The sequence below is a fragment of the Diceros bicornis genome, chromosome 27 (genome assembly GCF_020826845.1).
Source record: "Diceros bicornis minor isolate mBicDic1 chromosome 27, mDicBic1.mat.cur, whole genome shotgun sequence".
In the NCBI taxonomy this organism is placed as follows: domain Eukaryota; kingdom Metazoa; phylum Chordata; class Mammalia; order Perissodactyla; family Rhinocerotidae; genus Diceros; species Diceros bicornis.
In genome coordinates, this window is record NC_080766.1 from 4498588 (window position 1) to 4513539 (window position 14952).

The 14952-nt window shown below is 34.8% G+C and overlaps 1 protein-coding gene across 2 annotated transcripts in view; it reads right to left on the bottom strand.

Moving 5' to 3' along the window:
• EPHA3 (EPH receptor A3) overlaps nt 1-14952 on the bottom strand; it is a 355543-nt gene that overhangs the window by 244688 nt on the left and 95903 nt on the right. For both annotated transcript variants that reach the window (XM_058570678.1, XM_058570677.1), the window contains exon 3: nt 11588-12248. In XM_058570678.1, coding sequence (XP_058426661.1) covers nt 11588-12248 — 661 coding nt within the window. The remainder of the gene's footprint in view (nt 1-11587; nt 12249-14952) is intronic.

The window sequence follows — 14952 nt, forward strand, 5'->3', positions numbered from 1 at the left end:
CTTTCAGGCTTATCTCACTTTTTTCCTGATGAATACTGTGTTTGCTTCCTTTTAACATAAACTCAGTTCATATACCAATTAGAATCCAAGGTGCTTGGGAGCAAGAACTGTATTCTCCTTCCTTCCAGTTCTGCACATTAATCAATACTGTATGCCATAAAACCTTTACACATGCTGATTGATGGACTGAAATATTCCATCTTCAATACAGCAGCATGAGATAGACAGCAAACAGATCCAAATCTCTGAAATACAGATTTTCCTCTAAATACAGAGAAGCCAAAATGTTCCTTTCCAGCCCCTTATATACACAGATTCATTTCTGAGTTTCACAAAACTTTACATGTTCTTTACGCATTAATTCAAGAATGGCATTCTCTCATCCCATACCATATGCTTTCTCCTGTTGCAAGTGAGTCTTCATGTGGAAAAGCAGCAGCTGTTCTCAACTACAGGACCCACCTTTCACCTTCTGTGGCACTGTAACTGACCACTGAACAGAGAATTCAGGAGTATTTTACCTTCATGGTCTTCAACTATTAGAAGCCGTTCTTACTTCTTATTTGTTTTTTATAATACAAAAAGTCTGTGCTTGATCACATGAAGGTTATGCGTTTCACGATCTCCACTCACCCTTGGGATCCCTGGGTCTCCTCTCACAGAACAAATCTGTGGCTAGAAGTCAAATCGTGATCATGTCTCTACAGGACAATCAACAGCCACACATCTCAGAAGACTGCAGGAATAGTGGCAGATAACAACATTTACTATCCCAGATTCCGTTCCCTAAAGAGGCATCCATACGTGATTATAGAGTCATCTGCCAACAGGATGTATAGTCCACATCCCGGACGATGAGAAGCTACCACAGCAGAGCACACGTGCAGTCTTTCTAGTCATACGATTCTTTCCAAACGGCCCTTATTTTAGGGGCACTTTCATCAAATATTATCAAAACTTATATTTCTCTCCACAACTGCTGTCTATTCAGGTTTAGTGCCAGCTGTCAGAGCTGTAACGTAAACCCTTATTAGCTGTTATAAGTTGTACTCTGGAACTAATAAGGGAGTGTCAAAACTCCAAACAGAGTTTTAGTAAAATATGGATTTAGTAAAATATGTCTGTAAAAGACAGACGTAGGGGGAGAAATCACAGGAAAGAAGGTGGAAAGTGTTCAATGGCTCTGTACTGCTGAAGCAATCCTTGTGAAACCATGACCAGTACATTTCACAGAATCTAAGTGTCTCAAGAGGGAGAAAAAGATCTAGTTCTCAGTTTATTTTGCGTAGGATTTGAGTTTCCTTCCTCTAGAAGAGGTTGACTAAAAACAGTGAAACAAACTGGAAAAGTTAATGACATATCAATAATCTCTTTCTAGAATCATTACATGCATTCTGAAAAAAATTAAAGTGCATTCCTCAAATTTTAAAATATAGAAGCTTTGATAATATCTGAATAGCTAGAGAGAAAAAGCATAAGTTTGACATATTTAAGATGAATATTCTTTACAAAAGCCTTAGATTGTATAATATATAAACTTTAAAAATTTTATTTTACATAATGGCATGCAGCAAATCAGAACCAAGGAAGCCTATCTATATAAACCCCAAAGTAAACCTCTAAGTTAAATAAACGAAATTTCAAGACTTCCTGTAGGGTCCAACTAGGCTTGACAATAAATTATCATGGCAAATCCACGAGCTATTTGACAAGTTGACATTTATTAAGATGCCAAAATATAATTTTTACATATTCAAAATAACCAATATTCCACCTCTTACAGAGGAATGGGCTTAGATGTGATTTTTTCTTGGAAAATTCTAATCACTTTTTCGATGAGTTTACATTTAATAGATATTTAGTAAGTGGTATACAAGGCAACATTCTGATCTTCCTTTGAAAGGAGACTGAAAATGGAATGCCAGAAACAACTTCTTCACGTAAAATCAGAGCTCTTTTCCTATCTGCAACTGAAATTGTTTACTCCACGTTTTAGATTCCCATAGTGAATGCTGTCTGGGAGGCTTAATCCATACTTTGCCACAGACTCTGAAACAAACTACTCAAAGAGAAAATTATTTGCACTCCCCAAAGCCTATACATTTGGCACACAGGTGTTACCTAAATTGTTATTTGTACCTTTGAATCACTGGACTAACGTATCTGAAAGTTCAGAGACCATAGTGTGGTAAAAACAAAGAACTTGATATCCTAAAAGCTAATACCCTACAGCTATTTGATAAGGGATGATTGTGAACAGGATTAGAACCTGGGGAAAAGACTTTCATACTGAGCCATAAAATGGTCTTCCAGTTTAGGATAAAGAGTAGTAAATACCTATTTAAAGAAGAAATGTCTCACTATTTTTGCCTCTTTGAAAATGGAATTGATAGGATTATAGAATTAAAGTTAACCCATATAAGGTAAAAGACTCCATCTTTTACTAAAACACTGTAATTCTTATTTAGTTGTAATTCTGTGCTAGAATGCTACTAACATTTGTACAACTGCTTGTGATTTTTAAGTTTATCATTGCTGGTCATTTAACTTGTTCTTATTCATTATGAAGTATTTAAATGGTTAGATATGAATTTGTTCTACTCCCTAAATTTAACGACAGTCATATCTCTCCCAAATATGTTTGCAATTAAATTGTCTCTGACTGCTCAAAATAATCTGATTTGTAGTATACACAGAACAGAGAATTCACATTTCTTTTTAGTATCCTAAACATGCAAATTCATGGTTTAAATTTATACTGTTTGTTTTTATACAGACTCAAAAATGAACTACAATACTTAAATGTCACAAACCAAATACACTCCCTTCTCTTTCCTTTGTTTTTTATATTTGAAAGGAGTTTTTACTTAATTACTGTTTAGATAGAACATTGACATAATTTGATTGAAAGTTTCCAGTAATATCACATTGTAATTCATGTAAGCATATTTGGCATTTACTTCATATAATTTATACTGTTTCCTCCACTGCATTTTGTACTATTTGGGTGATTCTTAAGTTAATACATCTCTAAAATAAATCAAATAGATGTAGTTAGTTCTACACAGAGTCAAGTAAAATAGTTTGACAAATATTTTTACTGACTTGATTACTTATTTTGGACTCACATGATTCCTTCAAGGCAAGAACATTATTTATCATCACATCCTCTCCTACCATCTAATCTAGTCCTTTACACAATGAATGTCGGGACATAACACCGTGTGGAAAAATTCTTGGTTTAATGCTTTTGAAATGTAGCTTTTTATTTTATTATGCCGTTGTCGTTGTTTGCTTGTTTCCTAAACTATATTTTCTTAAATCAGTTTAAACCTAAAAGTCTTTCTGGGTATACAATATAAAAATGTCCATCTGTAAATTCAAGGCTGCTCTTGAAAAACCAGTGGAAAAGACCCCTGCTAGACAGAATAAGAGACTGAGTCAAATACTAGATGGGAAAAATCAGGAGTAACTGCTGTTTAGAAGAAGAAGAAAAATAAATAAAAGCTATAATAAGAGAATAGGGGAAATATCACCTACGATTGAATAAACTAGAAGTTTAATTCTAGTTTAGTTAAGTCCTTGGAAAGAAAAATCCTGTTTGGAAGAAGGTGGACAACCAAAGAATGAACACTGAATACACAGATAGATAAATCCATTGAAGATATTTTCTCTCCCTCAGGTATCTCTAAGTTCTAAGGTGTAAGGTAGCAGAGAGTGTTGAACCAGTGAGTTTGTCATATCTAAGTGTTTAAACACAGTCTGAAACAAGAAAGCAAGGGGAGTAACACATTCCAATGATGCTGATGACTGACAATAACGAGGATGTTCAACTACCTTTTATCCAGTGCTAGATACTCTACAATGGGCTAAGCACACCTCCGCCGACAATTCTAAAGGGTCGATATTATGACTCCCCTTCCCTGGGTGAGGAACCTGAGGCTCAAACTGTTTGGCCACAGGACTGATAAGCAGCGTCCCCAGGACTCTTGAGCCCAAACACTCAAACCCCTGCCAGTGACAAGAGCTAAACAGAACAATCAAATGCAAACTGAAGTTTGAGGCCAAGCTCTGGGAAGTGTTCTGCATCATAGAAATGCTGCCATAACTTATTATATAACTTGGTGAGGAGATGTAGAAACTTGTATAAAGCAAAGGTTTTATAACTCTTATAAAGCTCTCATAATGTAACTGTTTAATTTGTTATTTGAAAGCTATTTACATTATTACTTATTGGTGGCATATTTTTTATTAAAATAAATTCACTGGTTTGCAAAATCATGGGTGTGCAACTGCTAAATGCAAAGTGGGAATAAAGGGCTGTCATTTTAAACTCAAGGAAAACAAATAAGATTTTCATAATTCAAGGTAAGAAACCTGATAATTTCAGTGCAGTCATTAAGAGAGAAATCGACACTTTAAGTACTAGGTATGCAAAATTAAGGGACAAAAATTATTTCAGCATTTTTATAAACAGATTTTTACGTAATTATAGGTATGAAACTAGTAGTTAATTTTTGCAAGTCAGAAAAGTAATATTCATTATAAATTCATAAAAGAGAAAAAGTATTCTCTCAGGTACTATATAAAGTATTATCATGACTTTACTTCATCTATTCATTACTATAATGATAGTTCAGATGAATCTAGTCATAACTCATTGCAGCTGTATGTGACCTAATAGTCAAGTGCATTCATTTCAAATTAGATAAAATGAACATCTTTTGGTGCAAGGCATTCTGAAAGGCCTCATGGATTCAAAGATAAATAATATAAAGTATGTTCTTTCAGAACTTACATTCTAAGAATGCATAGTTGGGATAAAAACCTCCCAGTAATTATTCATTCAGTCAGTATCTACTTGAGAACTTAACTATACTCTGCCAGGTTGTAGGCACAATGTTCCTAAAAAAGACAAGACGTGGTCCCTCCCCTCACGGAACTTACAGTCTAAAAACAACAGGAAGAAAATGCTTCTGAATTCATTAAAACATATGAACTTTTGCAGTTCTAGAAAGTGCACATAAACTTAGTAGATGCTAAGAAACTTCTGAGATTTTCAATTTTCTCTAGCTTCTCTGTCAGAGAAAGCAGAATCTCTAATCATTCGATTATTGAAACCTTGGTGGCTTCTTTGAGAGAGTTTCTGAATTGACAGAGAAATGAGTGGAGAGTAAGAGTTGGTACCGTAAGTCCTAGGTGAAACAAACATAATTATGGATAATCATCAAAAAGTCTAGATGTCTTCATACATCACATCAAGCACACTTTTCTATTAAGCTGCTAATGTACAAGAACAAGGAATAAAGTTAGCATTCCACAATGAATGCACAGAGATAAAACACAGAGCAACAGATTCTTCAGTGACATTAATAAGGTATTTGGTACATTAAGTCTAAACAAAGTTTGTAGGAGCAGGAATATTTATAGTAACCTCCTGGTCTGCCTCAAATGTAATCAAGTGACCATATAAAAAGCCATTAGCATTCTCATTTCTTCTCTCCAAACTGAATCAAAGCAGATAATATAATTCATTAGCCAGGATTAAAAAATACAATCAAGATCACAAGGTTCCCTTGGTGTTAATGTGAAATTTCCCCCACACCTCCAATCTTAAAAAGTGAAAAGAGTTATGCTGGGATGTAAGAAATAGGAAGGATTTCCCAAGTGAAGTAAATCTTGATGATCAATTACTGAAAGCAAACAGCAGATGATTTAGGTTTATAATTTTAATTTTTCAATGTTATCCTTTGAAAAGGAGGTTTATTGGCTTCCTAAAAATAAACCTCAACCTTCAGTTTGACCGCCCTCTCAACATCCAGCAAATTCGCCCAGATCCCAGGAACATGGCCCAAATAAGGTTTATTGAATTAAATTAAAAGAGATACCATGATTTATCCCCATCATTAAACTGAGAGATAATTTATTTTAAAAAAAGCTATATTTTAAAATTGTATATTAGAGAAACTGCTAGAAAACTCAAGTCTGATGCATGATTTCTTATTTTCCTTACTAATCCTTATAATACTCCCTATCAGTTTAAGCTTATATAGTTATTTTTTTTAACATGCATTTTACTAAATTTATTGTAATAAGTACTCTCTACCTGCCTGGAGCTGCCTTTTTCTGTATTTCCAGCGTGCTTGGCATGCAATTCCTGAATGATTCTTTAGCTGCCAATATTTCTTATACTCCTCCCTTATTGTTTCCCTCTAACTAGTCCTTGAAAGAGAAAGGTGTGCCATTTTATCCTCTTAACTTTCCCATGTTCAATCTTCCCCAGCAAAGAAAAGGAAGACCCGCAACATAAATCATCTTATTGCAGAAAATTTTAATTTGCCATCACTCATCTGCTCCCATACCAATACCTCCTTCCTCATCACGTTAATAACTTATTTTTCATTTTAAACTATTATTAACTTTGCTCTGTTCAATAGCTGAGTTAAAAATCTATGTTTCTTTGAAGGCAGAGACTAAAAACATTTTCAAATACACACACACACATTTGTGCACTATGAACCAAGCTAATTTAGCAGTTCATCTTTCTCTTCCTAGTGTGCAGTCAGGATTTGGCACATATTAGAGCCTCAATAAACGTTGAATAATCAAGTAAATCATCAAAGGATACTTTCCACGACTTTTCCTCAGTTCAGAAAAAGTGGACTGTTGTGAAAGTTTGTATTACATAGAAGTATAATGCCACAGTTAGAATTCTGGTTCTGGAAAAAGGTAACTTTGGTTTTATTTATAGTTCTGAAATTGATGGATGAGTTTTTTGAATACAAAATATTTTTATCAATATATTTTTCCTATCAAATGGAGATTGTCACATTTTCATCATTTAGTTTGCTGAAATATAGTTTGACCCAAATATCTATCTAGAGTGAAATAGATAATTCAGAATATTTCATTACTGAAGTCAGAAAATGACTTACTTATGAAATCTAGATTCTCCATAAGGCCTCCTGGTGGAACAAACTCAGAACACAAAACTCTAATGGGCTTTTCCACATTCTGAGATTTTGAGATAATGATTCAATAAATAAATTATAAACCTCACCTGGAATGTGTAAGCTATGTAAGGAGTTACTCCTTCCTCCCTACCCCAAAAGTTTCTAAGCGCAGTAGTGATGAGTCCAAAACTCTCAACACAAAGGCTTCTCACTATTAATGAACAATTTCCATTATTAATTTTGAAATACTCAAAATTAATCTCTCCTTCCTCTAAATCACCAAGGAACCTTGTACCCCTGGTAGAAGATATATTGGTCTGTCTTGCATTAAAATTATTCATTTATGTATCTATCTTCCATACTCGATTGTGAACTCTTGGAAGGTACATACAATGACTTATTCATCTATGTTTCCCCTGTGTCTGGCACATTGTTACTTTGTACTAATAGATGGTCAGAAACACTTATTGAATTGACTTTGGTAGACTTTTTTGCATATCTAAAATGCTTAACAATCCACATATCCAGATTTTATTGGATATCACTCAAGCTAAGCCTAGTCTTCCCAAAATGTGGCATTTTGGCTAGTAATTCTTTCTTAAAAATCTAGAAACAGAAAAACGTGGGAAATAAACTGAAATAGATAAACCTTACATTAACAGATTCTTGGTTACTTTGTGCCAACTCTCTGTGGTCCTACTTATCCTTCAATATACTCTAAAAATACTAAATACTAAAAAATACTCTACCTCCAGTAGAATGTGTGTCCTTGTCCTGGTCTCTGTCACCATTGGACTGAATCATTGAGAAGCGCTACATATTGAGGTTAAGACTGCAGCCTTCAGAATCAGGCTGCCAGGTTTCAGACCTCAGCTCTAACACTTACTCGCTACAGAATTTAAGGCAAGATATTTAACCTACCAAAGCTTTGTTCTCATTTTCAAAATAGAGATAATAATAACATGTACCCATAGGTTATTTTGAGGAATAAATGAGATAGCTCATGGAAATTCCTTAGCTAATAAGCACAGTGTCTGGCACCTAGTAAGTAAAGAATGTTAAAAACAATCTTGGAATTCTCATACAGTGTTAGAATGAAGTAGGTGCTCATAAATATTTGTTGAAATAAAGTGAATGAGTCTTGTTTTCCTCTGTGTTAGGCAACTGAAAGCCTATGGTTACTGATCATTGTGTTATAAAATTACCATGGGGTGTTTAAAATCTGGCTGTATGTGTGCTCCACATAGCGGGTATTTCAAAGTATTGTTTCATCCTTTTCAAAAAGAGTGACATAATGTGTTTTGTAAAAAACCAAAAAAACAAACTGATCTCATAAAATACATGGTTTGTTCAGCTATCTTTTCATCTGTGTCTTTTCTTTTTTTGTGTGTGAGGAAGATCAGCCCTGAGCTAACATCCATGCTAATCCTCCTCTTTTTGCTGAGGAAGACCGGCTCTGAACTAACATCTATTGCCAATCCTCCTCCTTTTTTTTTCCCCCAAAGCCCCAGTAGATAGTTGTATGTCATAGTTGCACATCCTTCTAGCTGCTGTATGTGGGACGCGGCCTCAGCATGGCCGGAGAAGCGGTGTGTCGGTGCGCGCCCGGGATCTGAACCCGGGCCGCCAGTAGCGGAGCGTGCACACTTAACCGCTAAGCCACGGGGCCAGCCCACATCTGTATTTTTTCTAAGTATTCTCATTCCTCTGTGTGCCTGAATGGAAGCACTGGCTGCTAAAACATTGCTTCATGAGAGTCATAGAAAGCTATTTCTGACCAGTTGACAAGCTTATTAAAAAACAACCAACAAGGGGCCGGGCCCATGGCTTAGAGGTTAAATGCACACGCTCTGCTGCTGGCCGCCTGGGTTCAGATCCCGGGCGTGCACCGACGCACCGCTTGTCAGGCCATGCTGTGGCCGCGTCCCACATAAAGTAGAGGGAGATGGGCATGGATGTTAGCTCAGGGCCAGTCTTCCTCAGCAAAAAGAGGAGGATTGGCATTGATGTTAGTTCAGGGCTGATCTTCCTCACACAAACACACACACAAAAACAAAACAACCAACAAATTAAACATTAAAAAAGGAAACCATAACAACCACAGCAAACACCAGCACCATCACTGACAACAACAGTGAAATGACGGCCTCAGACCACACTGGCCGACACTAGCAGATGCCAGGCTACAGAGCTAACTGGATCTTTAGGACATAGTAGAGTGAGGCCCAAACTGATATATGAAAACAAAATAAAATTGGCTTAGACTTGATGCTCATGTAAATCAGAACAAAGCAGAATACCTTAACACGCTGTCTAATAACCTGAAGACACAAAGATTTTCTGATTTTGAAAAGAGAAGACGACAACACTCACCTGGCAACATCAACAAATGCCAAGATATAACCACAGGGATGCGCTCCACCTTTAAATTACATTCCCAAAAACATCATCTTTCTTTTCTTTGTCCAATCATATCCCATCTCAGGTACCATCTCTGATTCTACTATGATTATTTTTTATTGGTTTAATCTCTCAAGGTCTTTCTCTTAGAATCATTTGCTATTTATGCATATATATCTCTTATTCTAAAACTAGTATTTTTAAATGCTGAGAGAGAACGTCTGTGAGGATCCAGCATTACTACGTCAAAAAGGGGCTGCTGATGTCCTTCAAAATAAGAAACTACTAGATTCATGTGAAACTTTGACATGAATGTTATCTCTAAGGGTAATCTTGACAGAGTACTATTGAATAGCATAGTAGTTACTTTAACACAGTGGTTCAGTAAATTAAAATGAGGTTAAAAATAGTAGCAATTCTAAATTCATTGTGAGCTTTCTGAATATAATTAATGTGCCTCTTTTTTTTTATTCTGCTACTAAAGTTTGTCCTCAAGACAGCATGTAATATAGGCTAAATATCTGTATGCTTTATTTATTTCTATTAACACATTTATGTGATTCTATTTACCTCATTGATACTTACTTTTATATTTCTTATAACTTTGAAGTATAAAGCACTACATAAAAATTATTTAAAATCCAAACATCTATTGGTTAGGTTTCTTGCTCAATGGAATATTTTATAAGAGATAGCTCTGCATAAATTGATACATACTATTGAAATGGAGACACACCTATTCCTCTCCTGTTGTGAGTATCAGAAACTGGTTCAGTAGAGAACAAATTAGAGGGAATAGACAATTTTTAAATTCCTCCTGAGTTAGGCCTTCATGATTTTATTTAAAATAAATCTCTAAAATAAATATCATATATCACAAACTATACCTTCGTGATGAAATACAACTCCAAGCGGAACATAAAGGTCATTAAAACTTCTTTCCACTCGCGTTTATAAGCCAGTACCAGCTACTATGTTGTTTCAATTTTAGAACTTGCAAAACCATACTTAGTAACATTATTCTGATGGTGCTTGCCAAAATCTAAATAACATGGAGAAGTAGAAGCTAGAGCGTACCATTTGCTCTTATTAAAAAATAATTTTTTTACAGACTATGTTTATAGTCAAAAGCAAAATGCTATGTTCTGTTCAGATTGCTAGAAAGGTCAATTTATGTATAAAGTATATTCATTTCTTTCACATGGACTTGAGACTTACTGAATGGCCACGAGTAGAATGCCAAACTTAATTCCTTTGGTAGAGTGTAACAGCAAGCAAAGGTATTAAAACAGACTGGATTCCAAGGACCAGCTACTTAAGTTCTTGATGTATTTATACATTTAAAATTTTAATAATAATTTCAGTATGTTCATAAGTACAAAACCTTGCCTAATGCTAAATAACAAGTTTTGGGATTAAGTAGGAGTTTTCATCTGATATATCATAATTTTATACGGAAAAAGATTATCTTTTAATTGATTTTACTCCAAGTACAAAGAGATTTTTAATAAAAATCAACTTGATGACAGAGTTCAATTTCTCTGATACTATATTAACGATCAAATATGCATTCCAATCTAAGGCGTGGCACAGATATTCTCCCAAGCAGCCAAAAGGGCCAAATCATGGAGCAAAATAAAAATAAAAAAAATTACTCCTCTATACATCAAATATTGAAGCACCAACCCTGGATTTTTTAACAAAATAATCTTTAGTAAAGCACTAGTGCTTTGTAAGTAAACACAGATTTGATACACAGATGTCACTCACGGAAAGACTATATTTTATAGCAATGAGGTTACATATTACTATGAGATTGATGAGCACCAACATAAATAGTTAGTGCATATCTAACTCTGTTAGAATTAGATTAGCTGAGTGCCAGTGATGTTTCTTCCCTCTCCATAAAAGAGATAAAGATTTTTTTTCTTTCAGTTGGTCTAGAGTTATGCTACTATAGTCATTAAATAGCAAAGAAAACTTACAAATAGCATACGTAACACTTCTATTGGGGTGTAAGCCAGCACCACATAATCAAACATGTTAATATTTCTACAACAAATTATGAATCAACACATCAAGTGGAATAAATTTAGTCTATAAATAGCCTTTGTTCAATTTGAGGTATGTTTTGCCACCAAGTAAGTTCAGGCTGGGTTCATTTCTTTTCATTACTCTAGGATAAACTCCCAGGTGAGAAATACCACTCAAAGGAAAATAGAGAAGACTCTTACCTTGGCACATAAAACCTCCTTCTTCATACCCAGCATTGCAGGAGCACTTGCCAATGGGTACAAGCCATTCGCCTTCTGTACTGCAGTACATCCTGGGAGGATCATCCTCCTTAGAATTGTTAACACAAGAACCTCTAACCTCCACCAGGGATTGGGAATCCATGGGTACTGTGTCTGGAAACATAGCCAGATTCTTCACTGTAAACGGGCACTTTTTGAAGTATACTCGCACAGACACCAAGGCAACACAAGCACCAACATCTTGAAAAGCCAAATAAAATCCCTTTTTGTTGACAGGACCTACTTCTCTAACCTCAGTGTTGAGTTTAAGAATTCGGTCCCCGAGATCCATTTGAGTGAAACTTTCATCAGCTGCAATGGTGTCTATCTTTGTAAACTGATGCTCTCGGAATGTGACCCCATGATCATCATCAGACTCCATGTAATACAGGTTGAAAGTCTCCTTGCAAGTTCCCGAAACCAATGGAATGCTATTGCAGTCCCGCAGAGTGAACTTGAGCTCCACGTAGACCTTCTGAGCTGAGCTCCTGGGGACCCAGTTTGTCCTCAGCCAATTATTTTGACTGTGATCCATGACATTGCATACCTGGTAAGTCCTGATAGGTGTGTAATGTTCATCAACACCACTGATCTCTTCCCACTGAAGAATCAAAGGAGAAAAAAAAGAGAGGCAGAATTAGTGAGTTAAACATAATAAATAATAATGAATACAAGATAAAGGTATCAGTAGCATCACAGGAAATACAAAATAAATAAGCAGAAATGTCAGCGTTACTCATTAAAGATCATGATGTGGAGCAACTCCATAACATTCTCGTTTGTAGTTTTTATTATTTGCAAGGTTCTCTGAGTTCACTGACACAAAGTAATTTATAATTTTCATGAACACACTTGAGTTGTATTGCAGTTTATGGAATATTCAGGAAAAAGTTGCTTAGTAATTTATTGGATCTAGCCAAATATTGCAGGATCAAAACCTCAAATCAGTCATCTCCAATAACACTATGAAATGGTTTTATTGTATATTTTTTCAATTGTTTATTATTTGAAAAAGAACGAAAAATACCACTGCCTAAAATGAATCTTTATTAATCTTTTCCCAGCTGGGGCCAGATTTTGATAAAATCAATATATGGAAAACAAGGTGAATCTAAATGAGGTCATTATCATGGATCTTCATGCATGACATTTTTTAACGTGCTCAGTCATTTCAAGGAACATGTGTTGGAGAACTATGAAAGCAAATTTAAAGTAAAAGTAGAAACTTACTTCTTCTCTCCCTCAAAGTAAAAAACTAGTAGTTATGCATGGAGAACTGAAGACATAAGTGTCATGAGCATTTCAACTCTTAATATCTTTTACCCACATTAAATTTTACACAATCAAGAAATAAATGGCTATTTAGGTTGTTGTTTTTATTATAGCAGTTAGGATTATCCTAATACAACTTTTCTCACTGTAAAAACACTTAAAAAGTTTTAAGACTTTTAGAACAGTAAGGACTGCTTCCTGTGATCCTTAGAACGGACGTAGAGACGCTTTTAAGTTGACATCAGATATTTTGTGTTACTTATGATTCTACAACTATTATACTGCCTGTTTTTAAGTATTATTCCTACGTCTAGACTTTCTTTTTACCATGACCAATTTTGCCTACTGCTGCCAGGAAAATATACCTTTTGCCATGTCCTTCTTGAATTCAAAGTCTTCTATGGCTCCCCATGACCTACACAATAAATTTCAAACTCTTTAGTTTTTGCGTTTTTCCAAAAACTGGTCCCAACCTACATTTATATTTTTCTAAAAGTATGAATTGAGACTAGTGAATGACACATTTTACTTACGCACACACCATGTTCTTGTCAGTGGGAACTCTTCCACTGTTTTCACAAGACATGTTGGACCTTCTTTTGTTTGTGGTGCAACCCAACTGGGCTGTCCCATTTCTCTCTGATGCCTTCCATACCATGCCATTCTTAAGAAACTTTCTGTATTATTTACTTCTTATTAAATGTCTTATTCATTCATAAATTTAATTCATGATACATGCTAGGATTAGTTTGGTTGTGTTTCATATGCATTTGCTAAATTTTAGACTTCTTCATATCCTCCATACTATGTAGCACACAACTTTACCTTTTGGGAGATGCATAAAAACGTTTTTTGTCTTATAATACATGTAGGAATCATTCAGGGAACTAAGAACTATGAAGTTCTTATTAGAGAATGTATTTTAATTTTGTAAATAAATAACTAAAATCTTGTGAAGCCCACTATAAATGTGTTCATAAATTTTTCTCCATTAAGGGAGTTAATTATTTTCATCAGGAATGGCAAGTTTTAAATATTTTTTAGTTAAATCAAAGGCATTTAAAGTGTATTAACATTTTTTCTATTTATATTTATTAAAAACACATAGAATTCCAATCCACAACTTCTACTCACAAAATGAGATAAAATGTTAATTTATTAAATTAATGGTAACCACAGGCAAAGAAATATGGCATTTATTTGGTCTTTGAACTCGTTAGACAAAAAACAGATTATTTACTTTAGGATGTTTAAATTATCAAAACCAACTTGTGGACCCCTACAGTGTGAGAAGCACAGTATAAAAATCTCCATTCTCCCTAGCTCTCCTACCAACCTAAAAACAAAACAGAAACAAATAAGTAAAAAGCACTACTTATTTTAATAACCTTAGATTATTCAGGGTCTAGAAGATAAGACAGGCACTCATTTTCTGGAGGCAAAATTGGCTTGACTTTATTGTCACATCCAAGGTCCAAAAAAGGAACAAATCTGAACTATTTTAGAAAACCTTAGACCTAATATACAAGATATATTCATAGCTTAATATAAGAACGGAAAATATTCACACCGTACTTTTAATAATCACCAATATACTGTTTTCAAACATCCACTCCATGAATGTATCACACAGAGAACACACGAGAGTTTGGTTCTGAAGTTTTTACACTGAGGTCCTATAATAGTACAGTCACGTTCAAAGCAAAATTAATATATTAGTTTAATATTGGAGAAAGAAAAGAAGAGTGAACAGAGTTGGAGCTCCCAAAAATTCTAATGCTGAAAAGTCAGCGTTATGTGGAATCTTCTCCATTATCATTACATTGGTCCTACAAGGGCATGGTAAAGTACAGAGCTAACAAAACCTCCAGGAACAAGTGTTTTCTGTGGACATTTTACAGAAAGTTAGATCATGAACATCATTACTTAAAAATAAACCAATTGATTTAAAAATTTTTAGGTCAGGATTTCCTTATCAGAATAGATATGAGTTTGTACTTCAACAGATGAATAAGTTGCAAGTTTCTCCTGCT